The sequence below is a fragment of the Chanos chanos genome, chromosome 3 (assembly GCF_902362185.1).
Source record: "Chanos chanos chromosome 3, fChaCha1.1, whole genome shotgun sequence".
In the NCBI taxonomy this organism is placed as follows: domain Eukaryota; kingdom Metazoa; phylum Chordata; class Actinopteri; order Gonorynchiformes; family Chanidae; genus Chanos; species Chanos chanos.
In genome coordinates, this window is record NC_044497.1 from 48,737,353 (window position 1) to 48,757,821 (window position 20,469).

Genomic DNA, 20,469 nt, shown 5'->3' on the forward strand with positions numbered 1-20,469 from the left:
GCTCAAAGTCATGTAGGCAAGAAAAGCTTGAGCCCTGCAGTAGGTCTAAGAGCAGAGAGATAATGAGGATTGTGGTTTAACAAAACATTACTTCTCACCCTGTAGGTGGGTGTGGGTTAAACTACGATAAACACCTGCTGCAGACAGGCCCTTGCTTCTGGCCTACTTTACTCTTTCTACTCAGCACTGTGCACATGTTTCGCATTAACCTCTTCACAGGATATCGAGCCAAGTTTGACAAACTCAGAACCTTGTCGAGTAGGGCTAACGAGAAAAATACTTACTTTGTGAATAACAGTAGCTATATCAAGGCAATTTACAACGCTAGAACCAATTGTAATCTAATCACCAGTCATACAGTTGTAGCTCTTGGGTTAAAATTTATTTTTATGGCACGCTGACACACAAATATCTTGTCTCCATTTCCTTGGAAAAGCATAGAAATGGAAAACTCTTTTCCATTGAGACATACCTTTCCATAACTTTGTGTATGATTGAATGACTATCTTCTTCAAATATTTATTTATTTACAGATATGTAGTAGCTGCTATGTCAAGCGTTAGGCTCTTTGGCTAGTTTGTATTTTGTTAAGCAGCCGGCAGATTAATAAATAATCATGGTTTTAAAAAATGTTTCTGTCTTTTGTCTCTTAACATGTTTCATTATGATATATATGACCTACTGTTATGAATTGTTGACATCCCTGGTTCAGTGAACTTAAGCTGCATTTTAAGCCTTTACACATCAAAGATGTGTTCATGTGGTTTATGCGCACTTATGTGATGAACTATTGAGGTGGTAATTAAAGGTTTAGGTCGACCATTTCAGTTTGTTTTTAAGTACCTCATACACTGTGCTAGTACACTCTAAAATGTGACAAGCAGTTGAAAATTTTAAAAACAAATCAAACAAACAAACAAAAAAACCCTGTGTTTTCGCAGCCTTTGATTAAACACTGTGTAAATACTCACTGGTTTTGCTACACTGTTGTGCTGAATAATATGATCAGTTATAATGATGCAAAACAGTAATAAATAAATAAAAATAAAAGGTGAACATTAAACGATACATCAACATTAAGAATCTTCATAGGGCAACGGGCCAACAGATGCCACCAGTACAGTAAGTGTCTGGATTCCATTCCACTGATGTTTAGTTCCTGACTGTGGAAAATTCTTTTGGGCAACATTCCAGATTTTTTGTAAGGGTTTAGCTGGGTTAATATCTAGCGACTGAGAAGCCTCTGGCATCTGGTTTGCATGATTTTCATGTTTATCAGTTCGCTGCCTGACCATTTATTCACTACGGCTAGGGATATTTTCTTTCTGGAGGAGACGATTCCCATCAGGATGGATTTGATTCCCCACAAGGCCTATGATACAGTAGCAAAATGCACCAAACATCATAACAGGACCCCCAGTACTTTTCACAGTGGGAAAGATGCCCTCAGAACTTCAAAACTAGGTTTCTTTTGGTCTGTACCATACCTGCACGGGGGGGTTTCCGCTGAGAAGAGGCAGAGTGATGACTCATTGACCACATGACTCTTTCACTACCCTGTAGATCACTGCCTGCGTCCTTTGCCACACTTAACACACAAACATGATTTTATTTAGCTGTAATAAGGTGTACTGCACTGTAACCAGATCACGGTATCCTCCTCTAGTGTAATTCTTCATTTATTGTTCTTGGTGAACCTGCTTGCTTATGTCCACACATGCTCATCTGTTTTGAGTACAAACTGAAGGAGATGAGGGACAAACACATGAAATACAAAAACAGACATGGACATTAAATACCAAAACAGCAAACTTCTAAATAAACAATTACAACACACCAGAATTAGTTTCTGTCTGAATACAAACTGTCAAAAAAAACAGTCACACAAAAATAGCGAAACAAAAGTCACACAAAAAATAAGAATAAAAAAAAAATCATTTATTAAATGTACAAATCCAACTTGCCACCACAAAAGGAGTAACAAATGCACAACAAGGACTTTGAAGGACTTGTTGTATCAGTAGTACACTCAGAGTGAGTACTGTCACTGGCTCACAGTTTAGCATTGCAGTACGACACAATTTTGGAATTTCAACAGGGGCAGTCCCTCAGTTTTTAACAATAGGACCTGGTTACAGCTACTCTGAAACTTTCCCAATGCTTTTCCATGATTTCATTATCCTGTAAGTCTGCTGGTGAACATTAACTAAGGCCACATGATTTCTTGGACAGTGAATGACTCGACAGAAGTGTGAAGTAGCAATAACACGCATTCAAAATGTGACAGACCAATCACAAGGTAACTGCAGAATTTAACCACAGCACACTCAAAAGTGTTTTTATACAGGTTTGTTTAAACAGTCTCATCAAAAGGTGTCCTTGAGAGCGTGTAACATGTTTACTTGTCTCCAAAACAAATAAAAACACTGTGAAAGTCTTCACAAACAAAGTGAGAAATTTCACATCACCACATGGCTACATATCATTATTCTACCACGCTTATCATCAAACCACATGCAAGTGTCTTAGTCAAAATAAAAATACATAAAACTCTGACACACTCAAACTGTTAAAAACTTCACCGCAAGGAAAAAAAAAAAGAGTCAACCCTTGCCTTACAGGTGGGGATGATCCTGCTGACTCGATTTCATGTTGCACATCCGGTAATTAAAAACAGGGCAGACTAGGCAGCGAAGAAGTTTAAATTTAGTTTTCAGCGGTGCTGTTCACCCCTCCTTTCTCAGAATCTACTGCACAAACCTGATCTAAGGAAATTAGCATCTTGTGACTGGTTTTCTTTCCTTCCTCCTTTTATCTAACAAACTTTACCCAGCAGGGGAAATGCCAGAAAGTATCCAATCACCGAGCCCACGATGACACCCACAAAGATCCAGACATTGTAGGACATGACACACAGCATCAACATGTAGCCCAGAGTGACCTGGACGATGTGGATGGCTGTCTGAAGACAGTGCAGGAACCAGCTGTGGAGAAAGACATACATTAGCACTTACAACAACATCAGTTCTTAAAGAAGTGACATTTACCACACTTGTTTAAATTGAGCAAGCCCTTTTTGGGGAACCGTATTTTGGGAAAAAAGGAAATAATAATAACCATCCAGATGAGGATACAAAAGACCAGGAGTACCCAAGACAAGTCCAAAACTCCTGTCACTTTTTGCTAAAGTCTCTTATCAAGCTGTTGATTTTTATTGGAGAAACTGGTGTATGCACTCTTCAGCTTGTTAGAAACCACAGCGGTTTACTGATATGAAATGAGTAGGACTTCTGGTCCTCCAGGACTAGATTTGGACCCATCTGTTTAGATTTCCACTGTGGTAAGCACTCAGATTGCAGTTTCTTCATGGCTGATTTAGGGGACCCGCGAATAGTAGGCCTACCTTTTTGCGGTTGTAGTGGTGACAGTTGTGGTGATTGTGGTATTGTCTGTTGGCGTCAGTGAAGTCTCTGATGGGCTGTTGGACAGAACCGGGCTGCTCCCTTGACACTGCAGCGTAGAGGAGAAGCAGGGAGGTGGAGGAGAAAAGGGATGTTGTAGAGTGGCAGATGTGTCCTGCGACTGTTCTCCCAGAGTTATCTTCCACACTTTGAGTAGCTCATACAAAACGGTGAGCAGCAAAACCACAAAGACCGACAGGGCCATTCCTGCAGGTGGAACAGAAACCAGTATTACCACCGGTATTAGAGCTGTTAGCACTTCTCTGTTCAGACACGTTATCACTTGTGTGTTAGCATATGCCAGCTACAGCAGGTCACAACAATGATCTGTTGTTTCTTAAGTTAACTTGATATGGTGTTCATGTTATCTCTGCTTAGTTTGCAAGCACTGTGTTACTGTGTTGATGTAACATTTGACTGTGGTGTGACATAGAATTTAAAGATTACATACAATCTATAGACTGTAGCTTTGTAATAACACTTTGTTAAGAGTTCAAATGAATGGTAACAAGAAGGGTGAAAGTGTTGTAAAACACTGGGTAAATTAAGAAATTTGTGATAACTCAAAGACATGAAGACAGACATTACGCAATCAAGTTATCTAATCGGTGTCAGTTAAAAGGATGAACTGAATTATGCGGCAAATGCAGTGAGTCGGTTTGTGATGAGCAATTTCTCTGTACCTGCAGGTCCGTGCACATCCCAAAAGTCAAAGAGCAATGTGACGCTGCTCGAGTCCTCAAAATGCATCTGTGGAAGAAAAGAGGTAAAAAGAGTGAGAATCTTTTCGTTACTGGACCTATTCCTATCTCTGCTTCTGATGACAAACCAGGCCAGCTGCAGGACATAGTTCAGTTCTCATGCTGACTGTGCACCTGTATCCTCTGTTTCTATGGTTTCTGTGCTTCCCAGTTCAAAGCTTTGGCACTCAGTACCTTGCTAACTTTATGCTTTACTGTCCAGTGGTAACACACCAAATTAAACTGGTCAACCAATGACTGAACACATGGCTATCTTGGTCATCTGATGACGGCATGTGCAGTCATGTGGATGAATGCTGAAATAAGGAAGTTTCTGACATACTGTGACCAATGAGGGGCAGTTTCATTTAGGTCTTCATATCTTCTCTATGCTAAATTATAACTGTGAACACTACACATTATGCTCTTCCTTATACAAGCAGGGCTGAATGCTCTCTATGCTAAATTATAACTGTGAACACTACACATTATGCTCTTCCTGATACAAGCAGGGCCGAATGCTAAGCAAATGCTTCTTGAGGAGCACAAATCCATGAAAACAGTTACAGTCTCTAACATATAATACCTCTGAGTCTGTGATCAACGGGTATGCATTGTTTGAATTGCATATAACTTGAGAAGTTATAAGATGCCACTGATTTATGATGATTATGAATTTATATGAACCATATCACAAACTGTTTAATAAGAAGGAGTGCTCTCTTTTTGTCATGTGAAATTCAAATGGAGAGCCGCTACATGTAACAAGAGTCAAAAATTACGAGTGGCCACTTCAGAATGAGGACAGAAGAGAACTCTTCCCTTTACCACCAATGAAGGAATATAGAAACAAAGAATGTAATCGTAACTTTAAGCCACTACATACCATTATTTCTTTTGATAGTATGTAAGTAATAACAACAACAACAACAATATAAAAAAAAATTCGTGGAGACCGATGAGAGACTGAGAGAAGCGGTAACTGCACTTACAGCTGTTCATTAGCTAATCTAAACAGTTATCAGACAGTTCTGATATGCATAAACTACTGTTTACTTACAGGGAGGCAGTGTAAGATTGGAGAGAGGGAAAGACGAGAAAGGCTTCGTAGGTTTGTGCACGAGATCACACCTTTATTTCGCAAATACACATTACAAAATGTATATAGTTTCATTTAGCCAAGTTTAAATATAACTGCAAAAATATCACCCAGATGTCACCTGGTACAGTGAACTGATACTGTACATTAAAAAAAATCAGCTACTACACAACGAACGACGTGAAGCGAGTGGAAACCAGAGTCAAATTACAGAAAATTATATATCAAATCACAAATTACAGAACTAATCTTTTACTACATAAATTTAGCGGTGCCGTCTCCTAAGGATTTGACGTCTAGGAAACACTAAGACTTCGTTATTTCCTAGGGTGCGTAGTAATGCGCTACGGCGTGAAACGAACTCACCAATGTGACAGTTTATGCTATACATAAATTACCTTTTTATAGATCAGCATAAACAACAATACTACGTAAAGAGAACAATATTTAATTCACTGCATTCGGCCATAAATAAGAGTGGCAATGATCGGCAGTAAACGGAAGAACTGTAGAACTTACACTCATGATGAAGTTGCGTTCTGACCACCTCGTTTAAGATTATAGACGTTCACGTTATTTCAGTTTTAGATGCATCTGTCCAAATCACCTGATTAGCTGCTGCTAACTTATCTTTACTTTCTGATTGAAACTCCACAGGCAATCCCTGTGCAAAACAAAAGCGTGCCTGCCCTTACATTACATAATGACGTTTAAAAAGGGCACTGGGGATGCCGGTAGTTGTAGTCCACGCTGAAATGTTAGCTGCAAATGCGATGCCAAAACATGGTGCTCTGTATATGCATGAGTCTCTCTGTTCTGAAAGAAAAAGCAATGATGATAAAACAAACAAAGAAGCAAATAAATAAATAAACATACCAAATGTTTTCTAAAAAAGCATGGCCCTAAGAGGAAATGACATCAAATGGAAAGTAATCACATTTCATACACTACTTAATACATTTGACATGGTTTCACAGTTGTGACCAGGCTTTTATTATGTACCTGTGTAGATAAACAAAGATCTCAATGATTACCAAAATTTCCATTAATTTATGAAAAATATCATCGATATTATGGACTCATAACATTAACCACATATGTGTCACTAGATGGTGCTGTTGACACTAAGAAACAGTTACGAAATTCTAAAATGGCCATTGTCGCTATTTCAAAATAAAAGATCACTCAGAGCAACGGGGTCGTCGCTGAAGCTTTTTGCAGTACAGTATAAACATTTGACAATTTGTAGGATATAAGGAGGTTGATGCCATCCCCCTTGTTAGCAAAATGACCAAAATACATCCCCCTTGTTAACCTGCCATCCCCCTATATACTCTATAGAGTAGTGTTAGTGACCATTAGGCCATCCCCCCCCTAATAAAAAATAACAAATCACCTACTGAGTATAAAACAATGTATCACCATAGTATTTGTCAGTCTTTTCATACTGTTTCTGGGTGTAGATAGACATATGAACTCCTCTATGGTTTTTTAGTCAGATTTATAGTCTGGAAAGCCACTAGAAGGAACTATTGCTGTAAATAACGTGGATGTAAATAGTTCCCAGACAATGGGCTTCCCTCACTTTAGCTAAAACATGAAAGAATCCCTGATTATTGATCATTCTGATGATTATAAAAATGTGTTTGTTTTAGTGGCAAACTTACTACGTAATATTAATCATTCATAGATTTAAAGACTGTTCTTTTCACTTCCTCGCAAGCACTGTTTATTAGCTTCAGAGAACACAGGTCTTCATTTTTCCACAGGTAAAAATACTTTCTGACGTTTCACTACATGTATCATTGAAGTGGGAATTGTGGTTCATTTCAAGTAGGTCCATCAGCAATGATTTTGCAACAAAATTATGAAAGTGTACTCAGTCACTTTGAGTAGTTAGCTGTTTTCAACTCTCATTCATGAAATTATCATTGTATTATGGGTTCTGAGGATTTTCCATCATGTAGGCCTAGCAATAATGGTAGTAGGTATCTAATATGACGCCCATTTTGGTTTGAGACATCTGAGTGGCTGGAATATTCATGTGCAGAGTATTTGGTAAAAGAAATCCAAACCCTTCCTTCCTTCTACAACTTTCACATTTTTAAAGCAATGTGTAGCCCTCACATGCAAGAAAAAAAAATGCATGGAGATAGTCTGTCTATAAGTACCCTTTTTTTTTTAAGTTTTTTGATGAAGAAGAATCTGTGCTCAGCGTCTGATGGTTGACAGTCCAGCCAATGTCCCCAGTGGGTGGTGGTGGTGGCATAAAATCAGCAGAGTTCTCAATGACTGATATTAGATTCATGGTCATTTTGGGCGTGTGCACACAAAGGTTCTGGGCTGTTTGTTCACACACACTACTGTCTAACTAACTAACTAACTAACTAAAATTAGTGCAAAGTCTGCTCTTAAAATATGAGAGATTTATGGTTATGTTTAGAAAGAAATATATTCTACAGGAACTGAGAGCAGAAAATTATATTTCGGACATGTATTTTGGTCATCACTTTGTATATGAACAATTTAGTTATTTAACAGCACCACACCTCTGCTGACTGTCAGCCAACAGTTCATTTTCCAGTGTTATGACGGCAACACAAATTCAAGGTCTGTTTGAGAATTTTTGAGTTCTCTTCTGGGCTCTCCCAAGACCATACCTCAAAATGTCAGTTATCTAGTCTGCATAGCAGATCACTATTATTCTTCACAAGTTACAACGTAAGCTTATATAGCCTCACAGTTTGATTAGACTACAAAAATTCTACAATTTTCATGTTATTAAATATGTGTTAGGTTATCATGTCCCTTAGCATACGGAGTCTTCACTCTTCTTTTTGAAGCAGGTCTGGAGAGTCAAGTAGCCCATGACAGCAGTGATGAGGAGAGTTAGCAGGACCAGCAGCCCAATCCATGCGCCTGGCAGTAGGGCTTTCCTCAACCCCACACTCTCCTCAGGCAGCAAACTGCTCAGACTCAGCATGTAGCCCAAAGCCCAGCCTATAGAAGCGTCGCCTATCTATTGACACACAAACACACAGGCGCACACAAACCCGCACATGCACACACACGTGCACGCAAATGCGTACACACACACACACACACACACACACACACACACACACACACACAAAAAGACACAGTAAAATACAAACACAGTGGTTTATACTACATCACTAAACAGCCAATTTGCCACAGTTAAAGATATAACATAATTATATAGTCAGCTGTATCATAAATCCAGAATGAAAAAAATCTGTGAAGCAAAAATGGTCAGTCACAAGTAGCTGTGACTGTGAGTGAACTTTCTGATACTCTAATCGGGATGTGGGCATTATCAAATTTGCTGTGTGGTGTGTGTTCACCATCTATTCAGCATTTAATTTAATTTGAATTTAATGCTTTAAACCTGTGGTATTCATCTTAGAAAGATTGTCCTTTCTCTAATTAAGCCATGTTCAAGCTGTCAAAAGGCAGATCGACAACTATGATTTTACAACTTGTGTATAATTCAGAAATGTTAGGTCAGTGATCAGCACACACGTTAACTCACCCTTTTTTGGAAATATATGCGTGGAAAAGAGTGCTCATTGAACTTATATGCATTTAACAGGAGTACCCTCATATACACAGACACGGCACAGCTATCCTGCAGATACTTCTTTTGGTCTGGAAGCTTTCTGAGCATCTGATATTAAGAAAAAAACAAGTGAATATGTATACAGCTAACTATAAACATTCTGTTCATAGAAAATTAAAATCCTGTGTAAATATTAACACTTTGTTCATGAAATGCACATATATCTCCGAACTTTCATCTTCCCTTCTCTCTCTCTCTCTCACCCTCTCTCTCTGTCTCCCTTTCTCTCGCTCGCTCTTACTCACATGTGTGGTTACTGGACAGTACCTCGTCTGAGCTCATGTTGCAGATAGTCTGAGCTGCCTGCTCAAGTTGAGCTGGGCTGTTCACCTCCATGCCTGTACTACGCTGGAGAAAACTGTGAGTGTAGAAGAAGGCTGAAAAGGCCTGGGGGACAGGTAAAGAGAGCATTTGTCAGGTATACCTGCAAGTACCTGTAAAAACGTATATCTACGTGGTCACTGGTCAAGGTGTCAATCAGACTGACAGGAAAAAGTGTTTGAGTCAGTCAAGCTGAAGATAAGAGACCAGCATGAGGTTACCTACAAGCAAAGCAATGACTAAACAAAATCAAAGGAATACAAAATTTTGTGCAAAATTTCTCTGTGTTCCATGCTAGTCTGCTGCAGGCCTGAGTTACTGAGTCTACAGAGCATTTAATGATGTCAAAAACATAACTCAAGCTGGTATTAATTTTGACCAGCTTAAGTTGGATTTTCAAACAGGCACCAAGGAGCCTTAATCAACAGAGAGCAGATTACATCAAACCAACCACCCTTTCAAACAACATCAGCTTCGATTTTTCAGAAGATTCTCTAGGTTCTCTCTCACCATGAAACTGCCAGTAACGTCAGGCTGGAAGACACTGTTAAAGGAACACTTGGAGATATTGCATTTGTTAAAGCCGACGATTTCAGACACATTGCCAAGGCAATGATGATAGTCCCCTGTGCCGTGAAACGTTAGGTCAGCATCAGGCTTGTAGGCCTTGGGCCTCTGCTCCATTGTACATGGGGATTCAAACACCTTCTTCTGTTCCATGGTGATTGTAACACCGGCTGGGTAGCAAGGGTGATACACTGGTCCAGTTACACCCTGAGACTAAGAAAAAAGAAAAGACAAAAAGAGAAACAAACATGAAGCAGTACTTTCACTCTCTTTTTGTAATAACTTATTGTTCCTCACGACTTCAATTTGCCTATTACCCACAGAGGGTTTCCTCAGAAAGCAGCTGTGTAAATAAAATGAGAGCTCCTCTGAACAAGAAGAACTGTTTTCTATGAAAGTGAGCTCTATACAGAAAGTTATGAATCACTGCCATGTTGTAGCAGTCAGCGTAACAGAAGTGATAAACAGAGTGCATCTGTGATTTTGAGTCAGTTATGACTCTACACGAGATGGCGATAACTCATTCGTACTTTAACGAGATGAGCCAGGATCTTGCGCAGGACCTCTCCTTTACCGTAGCACAGATAGCTGTGTGTGTAGAGGGAATAATCCCGCCCATAGAGACGCAGCTTCATGTGACTTTTATCATCTTCCACCTCCTCCTGAGTCACAAATGTTATCTGAGTGGATGCCCCTCCCAGATCCAGGGCCCCGACCGTCTCCTTGCCTGGGTCCAGCCATTGACCTACAAAGCCATACTACAGAAATGAAAGGAACAATCAAGCTAATTTCATATGTCCACCAGAGGTCCTCACGTTACTCTCAGGTTCTGTGAAATTTAGTCTGTTAACAGGTTATGATTATCAAAACATAGTGGTATATGGTAAACATATTTGACATATTTGAAACATATGCATATGCTAAACATATTCTTCCCTTTCACTAATGCACATATTAATTTTTGATAACAAATACATTTTTCCCAGGTTACTTTCAATAATACACATATTAATTTTTGCCCAGCAATAGTCAACCTGATTAAAATTATGAATTGATTTTTAAGCCATTAACTAGTTGCACGTTGAGTGCCAGCGCAGGGCCATAGAAGAACTGAACTGGACTGGAACAGATAAGGAGAAAGACACCAATGTATGGAACGAAGTTACATTCCATTTACACGTCTCCCTAAAATGGATCTTAGAATCCGCACACCTGAACGAGGCACTTGTACACATTTGAGAGGTGTATCATAAATGACCTATAACAAACAACAATTGGGAAACAATTGTAGTTGTGAGTATCACTGCATATCTTGCATGGCAATACAGTTTATACCCGGAAAGAATGTACCTGCGTGCTTCAGACATGTAGGGAGAACATGGCTCCTGTGAGAGGGGCAAACTGATGTGATTATGAGGAATGAGAATTTCCAAACTCTTCACTAAAATGATAGAGTAGACATTTGTGCAATGAAGAAAGAAAAACCTTAATGAAGTTTTCTTGAAGGTAGTTCACAGTGACCCAGCCATAAGCCCCTTCCTCCCGCCCACTTATGATGGTCGCTCCCTGGAAACTGAAGGGGTAGGACCTGATTTTTTCACTCACTTCCTGAAGAATCAGTGCTGATTCAACAGGGTTGGAGATACTGAGACAGGGACAGAAATAAAAATGTCACACATTAAAAACAACAACAACACAAAAAAAACTTTTTTCTTACACAAAATAAACATCAACCAAAACTCAGAACCAGATGCTCTGATACTAATAAGAAAAATATATAAACATAAAGCTAATGTGTTTACAGACTATGCATGTAAATGCCCTTACTATTAAATGACTTGTTTTTGTCCAAATATCTAAACCTACATTACTTTCATTAGCTTCCTGCATGGTGTGTGTTAAGCAGTACATCATGCGATGTGGCAGTCCTTTACTTTGATCTTTGGTTTTGTCAGGTTGACAAAAAGGCTCTTGGATTTGTCAGAGTTGCCTTGACAGAGCTCAGGAAGAGTTCTGAGGAACCTGCTCCTTGTTTTCCCTAAGGTACACAAACACATACAAAGGAGATATTCTCATAGACTAACTTCAGGAGCCTCATGCCAGCGGTGGCTCCCAGGTAAACTGGCGTTAGGCTGTGTCGATGTTGTGGGATATCACGCTCGGCTTGCTGTAAACATCCCTCCAGACTGCGGCCGGCAGCACCCCTCTGACCCGTATAACTGGAGATCCCCCCTCCTGCAATGCAGCAAACGTGAGGCAAGATACTGTTTTTCGGGAATGTTTATCCTTCATTGCTTTTTTTTTTTCATGCTTGTATTTCTGAGCTCTCATAACAAATACATCTACATATTTTATATAAACTTTCTATAAGCCTTGGGGAGGCTTCATACTTGCTGCAATCAGTGTATCACAAACTTTGTGTTTAATTACATGGAAATGGATCGCAGCCCTTGCAGTTAGCATGTAAACATATGCATTATCAACTAAATATGCTGTTCTCATTTCTCATCTAAAAACATATTCATCATCAACTAAATATGAAGAATATGAGTTTAAATGAGAAATTCTTGTTCCTAATTTAAAAACATATGCATTTTAAACTAAATATGCCACTCATTAGGGGTTGAGGTTCTCATAATTAATCTATGGGTCCATCAATATTTCATAATGCCTTGTCAGAAAGGAATTGCTGAAAGGTGACACACTCCTCATGGAGAAAAATGAACACCCATCACAAATGTACAGTATATGTCCACAGATGATGAATGTAAAATCCCACAGAAAACTTGCCTGGTCTTATCACTGCTGTCATCCATTCTTTCCCATTTTTTGCCATCAGCATGACTGAGATGAACATATGATTACACCAGCTTTAAGATTACAGGACATGGAATCTGTCCGTCTGCTTTGTCAGTGCAGAGCTGACATGGACATTAATCTTTGCTCACCTTTGACATGGCATTCACTGTGCTGGGTGACCACACCTGTGCCGTTCAGCTTGTCTGCCGGCCACTTGTAGATGTACATGGACGTGTGAGAAGAGCCTGCATCCAGTACTATCCCAAACTGCCAAAACAAGGGAAAGTCACAAAGGAATTACCGCTGACTTTTTTTTCCAATGTACTGTTCTTAACATATTTTGTTAGAGTTTATCGCTATTATTTCTACTGCATCTCTCAGAAAGATCTACCTCATAAAGCACTGCCTTGGAATCACCATGACAAATGTTAAATAAGTCTACCTGTGAATCTTTTCAATCCTGACTGATTATTCTCATGTGTATTAGACCCTTTCTCGGTTCTATTCTGAGATATGGCAATCGATAGGATGTGACAATAGATAGGAGGACTTCATCCAAAAACAACTATAAACTGGTTTGTCTCCCTCATCTCAAGCACTCTGTCAGGTCAAACTTGATAGTTTTATATGGATAAAAATGATCTTTACTACACTGACATAGTAATGTGTTATATTTTCACAATGTATACTCTTGAAGTACTTGATTTTTGGTAATTGTTGACATTGAAAAAAAGATCAAATAGAATAGTGAGCTGCCATGCAAAAGTAACACTGCAACGGTATAATCAGTAATATAGTACAAAGATAATGCAGATGAAAATTTGGATTCAGAGCGTTTAAGATTTTGGAATAAGAGAGTCGTTAAGAAATCCCAGTGTTCAAATCACCACCCACACTTTACATCTGTCTGTGAAACAGGATAAGCGTTGTTTGTACTGATTTTGGGACATACTGAAGTGTTGAGGGATAATGAAGTCGGTCAAAAGCTCCACACCCCAGCCATTGCCATATTCAATTACACTTCAGAAAGATTAGTCCAGCAAATCAGGAGTTCCAGGCTTTTCTGCACTGCAGTGGTAGTAGGGATTATTTATTTATTTTATTTTATTTGTTTGTTTGTCTGTTTTGTTTTTATTGTCCGTTTTTGTTTCGTTTTTTTTGTTGTTGTTGTTGTTGTGTTTTTTAAGACAACGCACCAGGAGTAAATAACTAGATGTATGATCATTTTTAAATATGAGAAAGAGGGCAGTAAGCACTGCTAAGGTTTAAATTGCGTTGTATACAACTCAACACATCGGGTACTCAAATTGACTTTGAATGCCTCCAAGATTCGTTACCATTTTTTCAGACCTTCGAGAATTTTATCTAAATCAAATATAAGAAAGTGTTTCACTGTGCAATAAACTGTCGTGTGACTAATTTAGTGAAAATATATATGCTACTTATTATGGGAATTTTAAACTATACTTAACTTCTGACACTTTTAAATGAGGTCATTAAATAAATGTAGCTTTGCTAAGTTTAAACTTAGGAAATAGCGGTGTGGGCTACAACTGAATGGCTGGTCACGAAGGAGTTTGGGGATAAGTACATCACAAAACCTTGTCATCACGGCTCTTACCATGTCCTCTGGTGGCTCTATAAACTCTTTCGTCGGCACGGTGAGAAGAAGTATGGCCCCTGCTCCGAAAAATAAAAGCGCGACAGGCACGATAATTTGACAGCGATACAAATCCATCTGTAATTCCACCGACCGACTCCAGTGGTGTACAAAGCACATAAGGTTCCTGAATGATTGCGACCGCTAGAGCCTGATGGAAGCTCTGGTACCGCCCAGTGACCATACCAGTATTTCTGTCACACAACTAACAAAGGGGTTATCAAACCTGCTTACTTTGAAATCTTTATAAAACGTCTTGGTGTGAAGGCACTGTTTATGATTATATTGATTAACAATGATTATTGTTATTATTATTATTATTATTATTATTATTATTATTATTATTAGTGGTGTTGTTTTGTGTTCATAGGTAGGTTGTATAGATAGTCTGTCAAACAAAAATGAATTACACAAATTTTATTATAAATAAAGAAAATACAGTGTAATATAAATTATAAGGCATACAAATGGACAATTATTTATATATTATTGATATATATATATCAATGTACAACATATAACGGAATACAATGCATTAGAACAGAATATACTGTATCATAGTATATAGTATATATGCTGTTTGGGAGCATAAATGAAACACTAAATGTTGAGCATTCCCAAGAACAACTCAGCTTCTGTGGTCTCCATTGTGAATCTATCTGCACCAACTCATGCATGGTGATTCACAACATAGTTTTGGTCTTTGTCCAGTCTATTCTATAGCACCCCACACAGTGCAGACAACTCTGTGCTAGGCTGGAGGGCCCATGCTGGCCTTCCATCCAAGATGGCGTCCTCCTCTTCAGAAATTAGATCTACTGATGCGATCCTCCATATGGCACCCCCTTCCTCACTTTAAAGAACACTAGCTCTGTTCTTGTGCAGCTGCAAAACACAGTGAAAACAGAAATTAGATCACTGAAAAAAGAAAATGGAGAAAAAATCTAAGAACTACTGGGGAAATGATTACCTTTTGACTTACTCTTCTCTTCCTTTGCCTCGTTCGAGCGGCGATCCTGCCCCCCTCTTTGTTCTCTAGATTTCCTTCTTGCTTCATCCTGTAACTCTTTCAAATAGTCTCAGGAGGTCTTGCAGGATGCTAGAGAGAGAAAAAACGTGGAGAAGAAAGGAAGATTGATTATAAGTTCGTTTAGAATTCCAGGTACTGTTATGAAACAATCATGATGATATAACACGTTGTCTTACCTTGTCTGCGGATCATATCTGTGCGTGTTGTTTTCAGCATTATGCATTCTCCGCACAGCTTCTTGTAGAAGCAAAATTAGTACAAGAGTTAAATTCAACCACATTAAGGGATAAAGAAGTGCGAATGTATCAGAATGTGCGGAAGTCACAGACAAAAGCCAGCAGGCTACAGAAATAAACTTACCGAAACAGAGTTGTTTCCCGTCTTCTTTTTTTTGGGGCAGACTCCTCTTGCGCCTCCTTGAAAGACTTGAGCTGCATGATGCCTGCTGCTTTGTTTAAGGACAGTTACCTTTGATGGGCCTGTAATGGCCAATGCATGTTGGATGTCTATCAATACGAGTGTATGCAAGTGTTTCTTATTTAGTGAGATTGACATCTAGTGAGAATGTCCCACATTGTCCCACCCAAACTTACTACTCATCCCCCATTTGGTCTGTTTGCATCTGGTCACCCTATACCTTTGATGCCAAGTAAAGGACAATTGCATAACCATCAAATATGTAATTAATGAGCCTTTCATTTAGACTTTTTTTAATATTATGTTTTCAGTGTGCTTTTATATGCTCCATTTGAAGAGTCCATCTTAATTTAGTTGCACGACAGCACAATTACATTAAAGGCTATATAGGCCTACCACTGCTGTATTATACACCATGCAACACCTAACATGTTTGTGTGGTTATCAAAATATAGCCTAAATATTACATATAGGCTAACTGGTAGAAAAATACAGCGAGGAAGGGGGGCAGGCTTCTGTACCAAGTCCCACCCAGACCACTGACTGTTATTAGCATTTGAAAGGCCAAGCCATTAGTTAACGACTGTTGTCACGTGGATGCCTGAAAACCTCCGTCTAACAGCTGTATTCGGAAATTTGCGGGAGTTTGCAGGTCCGCATAACAAAGTTCTGCAGGCATCTGAATACCTCCGGCAAACAGCAGGTTTGGCGGAAGTTTACTTTGTCCGGATGTTTCCAAATACACCACTTTTCACGCAGTGTTTCTTGCTATATTATTCTTGCTTTCTTCTAAACCCAGTGGAGTTGAATAATATGCTTGCTCCGAGAGTTTCTGCCTCGCTTGCATGTCAGCATGAGTGTGCCAGTTGGGCAACCTTGCTTACTGCCCCCTCCATTCACTGCTTTTGATTTTCACCGACTGAATCCTAAAATGGAACTCTAGCTGTGATTAATATGCCTGAATGGTTCAGTCCCTAGTGCAAATAGAGAGATTCTGTAACCCCACAATCCTCGGTTGCTTTGCAGGGCTCCTAGGCCCGTGATGTGTGAAAGACCATATGGCAAATATAGAGAATGCATAAGATGTCTGAATAACAAATATGACTGTCACAGCAACATTCAAAGCACATTTATTTAAGCTTTTTAAAGTACAACGCTAACATGTACACAAACAAACTTGATGACAGTCACACAGAAGTACATCTTAGGTGTGATATTGCAGTTATTGTTCCTTCATTTCCATTTCATAAATAAATGACAGAAGGTCGAAATACACTGGTTATAATGGAGAGGAAAATCTTTGACTCTAGCCAAGTAAACAGCAGAATTCAGTAGCTGTTAAGAGTAAATCATTACCGTTATCAAAGAGAGAAAGAAAGAAAGAAAGAAAGAAGGAAAGACAGAAGCCTTCTCTCTAACTAAGTCAATAAGTAAAAATGTCATTTTCCTTTTGCTGTGCACAAAATTAAGAGCAGGATCATACACAAAAGGTCTGTATACATATTAAACCCTTTCTTGAATCAGTTGATTCATTTCACATATGCACACAGATTTTACATAACTCCTTATTGGGCATTTCAAATGAGGCTTATTACTGATACATTTTGTTGCAAGCGTGCTTCATTGCGAGGGAAATTTGAAGTCCCCTGTAATGAGAGTTGCTAATTCTCTGAGACAACAAACTTCAGATGTGATTAATCATTTCCTTTTTGTTACATGATCATGGGAGAAGCACACCTCAGAGATGAAGTGCAGTTCTCACTGTGATTAAGGAGTGCAGAGCTTTTCATACAGTGAGACAGACTTCCAAGGAATATATGTGGGGCTGTATACAAGATAACTTTTCTCATGGAGCACAGGATACTTGATGTTCGCTCCCAGGTGTTGCAGACACACAGAGGCCTTGTCTTCTACATAATAACTGCTCATTGTTCCAACACACAGATACATTTTGCAGCATATAGTTAAGCAAGCACAGGTCCCTATAATATTAATACTTCATCCTCACAATAGACATGAGGCACATTTTCCCTCTAAATGTTGCAATTATAATGAAAAGCGATATTTTTTCCACAACACCTTTGGGATGTCACAGATGAAGTATTATCTTTAGTATTAAATGTTGATTTACCAGCCCTACTGTTACTAGGGGATAACTCTAAACCCCATTTGAATCTGAGCCAAAGGAAATTTCTAATGGCAAGTATAATGGCAGGTATAATGGCAGCCAAAAAGACAATGTGATTCTGAGCAAAAGACTTCTTTAAAACCTATTTGCTGCAGATTTTTTTGATGTCCTTATTTTAGAGAGACACGCTACTAAAATGCACCAGGCCAGAACCGCCCGAGTAAAAAAAAACTATAAAAAACTTTCTTCTGAAAAACTGAAACTAATGTAGAACACTTAAATTTTTCTTTGACAATGCATCGCTTGATTCTTGGATCTAAATGAATACTGTTTAAATACAAGACCCTTCGTTTGAGGCCTGTAACATTGTGTGAGATCACGCATGTATGTTGCGTTTGTTACTGTTGTGGTATTGTAAATTAATTAAAATACATTCACCAAAAAACAAAACAAAACAATACTGTAAAAAAACAGTAACAAACCAAACTACAAAGTCACTCATCCATCATGCTCGGTCAGATGTGCATCAGTAATTTCAGTGCGTGGAACAGGGGTTTGTTTCTCATCAGGAATCATGTAGAGACCTGAGTACGTCTCCTGATCACATGAGTGCCATTCCATGATGCATTTGTAGTTCCAGAGGAAAAGCAACACCATGACAATCAAGGCCAAGACCAGAACAGCAGCCAGCAGAAGTTTCCCTCTGGTCCAGAAAGGACATCTGCTGTAGTCCTGCAGTAGTTCATAATCAACATTCTCCTTAGTAGGATGGGACCCCCTGTAAAGCCAGTGCTTCAGCCATGAACCAGCGACATGGGCTGAGGACTTCGTCCATGGTTCACTCTCCCCCATCCTCCCTGTCTTGCATTGTCCCATGCTCAAATACCTAAAGTCATAAAACATGCAGTAATCCTTAAATCAACTTCTTAATCAATATCCCATTGAAAATCGCTTACGCAATGTTAAAGAAGATTAGCCTAGTTCTCAAGGGAAAAAAACTCATTACCATTCGCATTCACACATGCTATCTTAAAGCTGATCTGATAGTTCTTTCTCGATCATTTTTATGCAACATCGTGAGTAATGAACAGTCTGCTTTACATGGCGGTAGAAATGGACTGAACGGAGTGCATGCATTCTGACAAGGTATTGAAAAAGAATGTAAAGTAATTTGGTATAACATTTATGGCGTTTGTATTGCGCATACTCAAAAAGTGAGAACTTTCAGAATTTTTGTTGCTTCGAATAGTACTGTCTAACTTTGGAAGAAACTGAAATTGAACCGTGCCATTGAACTGAATCGTATCTCGGTAAAAATGAACACGATTCAGCAGGCAGTGGTCTGCGGATTAAAATTGGAGAAGGGCAGGACAACTCTAGAGAGAGGTTGTTTTCGTAATGTTGAGGGAACTAGGTTATTGTTTACGACAGCCTGAAAAGTCTATGCACAAATTTTATGATACTTGTCTACACGCTATCATAAAAAGGTACCTTGCTTGTAGTTTCACTTTCTTTTTTTTTTCAAAACATTAACATGAATATCACCATAATCTTGCTAAAATTAGAACCATGAAGAGGGAAAATTACAGGTTTGACCATCTTTTTGCAGAGTGAAAATATAGGGTCACACCAGCCCTCACAAAGATGACTAAACGTATCCGTTAGAGTACAGGTTAAAACCCCAAGTTCTATACAGTAGCCAGTTAGTAAATATGCAGTATGACATAGGCTATAATTACCGACTGTGCTACAGACAGACTAACCGTCTCTTATTTTGGCACTTAAACTAGTTCTTTAAGAACATGAACGTAACATTTAGCTATACCATACACCAAAACAACGTACCTGTTGCTATGAAGTGGTCGGACCCAATGAAATGTCGCGCTCCTGCTTGGCAGTCTTGTTTTAATCGCGTCAGCGTGCCGGCGTTAGTTTAAGTGCACTTGTGGAAGTTGCTGACATACTGCATGTTGTTTTTGCCTCTGTTGAATTTCAGGGACGTTCAAAACACAAAGACCGTCAGAATGAGGTCTAAGGCAATTTTATGCAGAGGGATCTCGGATCTCTAGCCAATGAGCATTTAATAAACTTCCTGCTCAAATTTCAGTCCAAATATCTTTATGGCAGTCGAAGTCCAATATGCAAAACAAGCCACCTGATGCATTTCTATCAACATAAGGAGACCCAAAGACTGAAAGAAAGACTATTAAGTGTGTCTTTATTCAGTCATTAAAAAAAAAAAAAAAAAAAGAAGATGAAGAACCGACTGTTTTTCTTTCTTTAGTTTTTGTGGAAAACACAAAAATACTTCGGTTTTTCGTTAGCATGTGACAGAAGTACGTACATTTTATTAGCACATATAAATACAGTTAATGTACATTTGCATTTATACAAACAGGGAAGTATAATTCGAAGAATTATTCAATTATTTAGTAAAAGTAAGACGCGAGTTCCAACTATACTTACACTTTTTGGTAAAGTAGAACGAATGTGCGTGATGTGTTTGAGCCTTTGAAGATGAGAGCATTTAAAAGAGTGTGGACGTGTGTCTGTGTCATAAGTAACTTCAGTGTCTCATTGTCATCTGATAACTATAATCTGATAATA

The 20,469-nt window shown here is 38.8% G+C and overlaps 2 protein-coding genes across 2 annotated transcripts; both read right to left on the reverse strand.

The window, feature by feature from the left end:
• Positions 1–1,992: 1,992 nt before the first annotated feature.
• slc31a2 (solute carrier family 31 member 2) lies at positions 1,993–5,950 on the reverse strand. The gene is made up of 4 exons (XM_030769641.1): positions 5,820–5,950; positions 4,145–4,211; positions 3,404–3,668; positions 1,993–2,984 (listed from the first exon to the last, which is right to left on the reverse strand). Exons 1-4 carry the CDS (start codon positions 5,823–5,825, stop codon positions 2,816–2,818), a joined length of 507 nt encoding a protein of 168 aa, XP_030625501.1. The 5' UTR covers positions 5,826–5,950; the 3' UTR covers positions 1,993–2,815.
• A 2,159-nt stretch (positions 5,951–8,109) lies between these two features.
• On the reverse strand, positions 8,110–14,365 carry entpd2b (ectonucleoside triphosphate diphosphohydrolase 2b). Its single transcript, XM_030767965.1, has 9 exons — positions 14,249–14,365; positions 12,777–12,894; positions 11,913–12,063; positions 11,314–11,473; positions 10,359–10,586; positions 9,772–10,041; positions 9,208–9,327; positions 8,854–8,988; positions 8,110–8,319 (listed from the first exon to the last, which is right to left on the reverse strand). The coding sequence occupies exons 1-9, from the start codon at positions 14,363–14,365 to the stop codon at positions 8,110–8,112; spliced, it is 1,509 nt and encodes a 502-aa protein (XP_030623825.1).
• Positions 14,366–20,469: the final 6,104 nt, after the last annotated feature.

Coding starts and splice junctions, on each gene's coding strand:
- slc31a2 (XM_030769641.1), bottom strand. Junction 3,669..4,144: donor GGATGTGCACGGACCTGCAG/GTACAGAGAAAT, acceptor TTCCACCTGCAG/GAATGGCCCTGTCGGTCTTT. Junction 2,985..3,403: donor ACCACTACAACCGCAAAAAG/GTAGGCCTACTA, acceptor CTTTCTCCACAG/CTGGTTCCTGCACTGTCTTC.
- entpd2b (XM_030767965.1), bottom strand. CDS start 14,365: ATGGATTTGTATCGCTGTCAAATTATCGTGCCTGTCGCGCTTTTATTT. Junction 12,064..12,776: donor CAGTGAATGCCATGTCAAAG/GTGAGCAAAGAT, acceptor GCTGCATTGCAG/GAGGGGGGATCTCCAGTTAT. Junction 10,042..10,358: donor TCCTGGCTCATCTCGTTAAA/GTACGAATGAGT, acceptor CTTTTTTCTTAG/TCTCAGGGTGTAACTGGACC.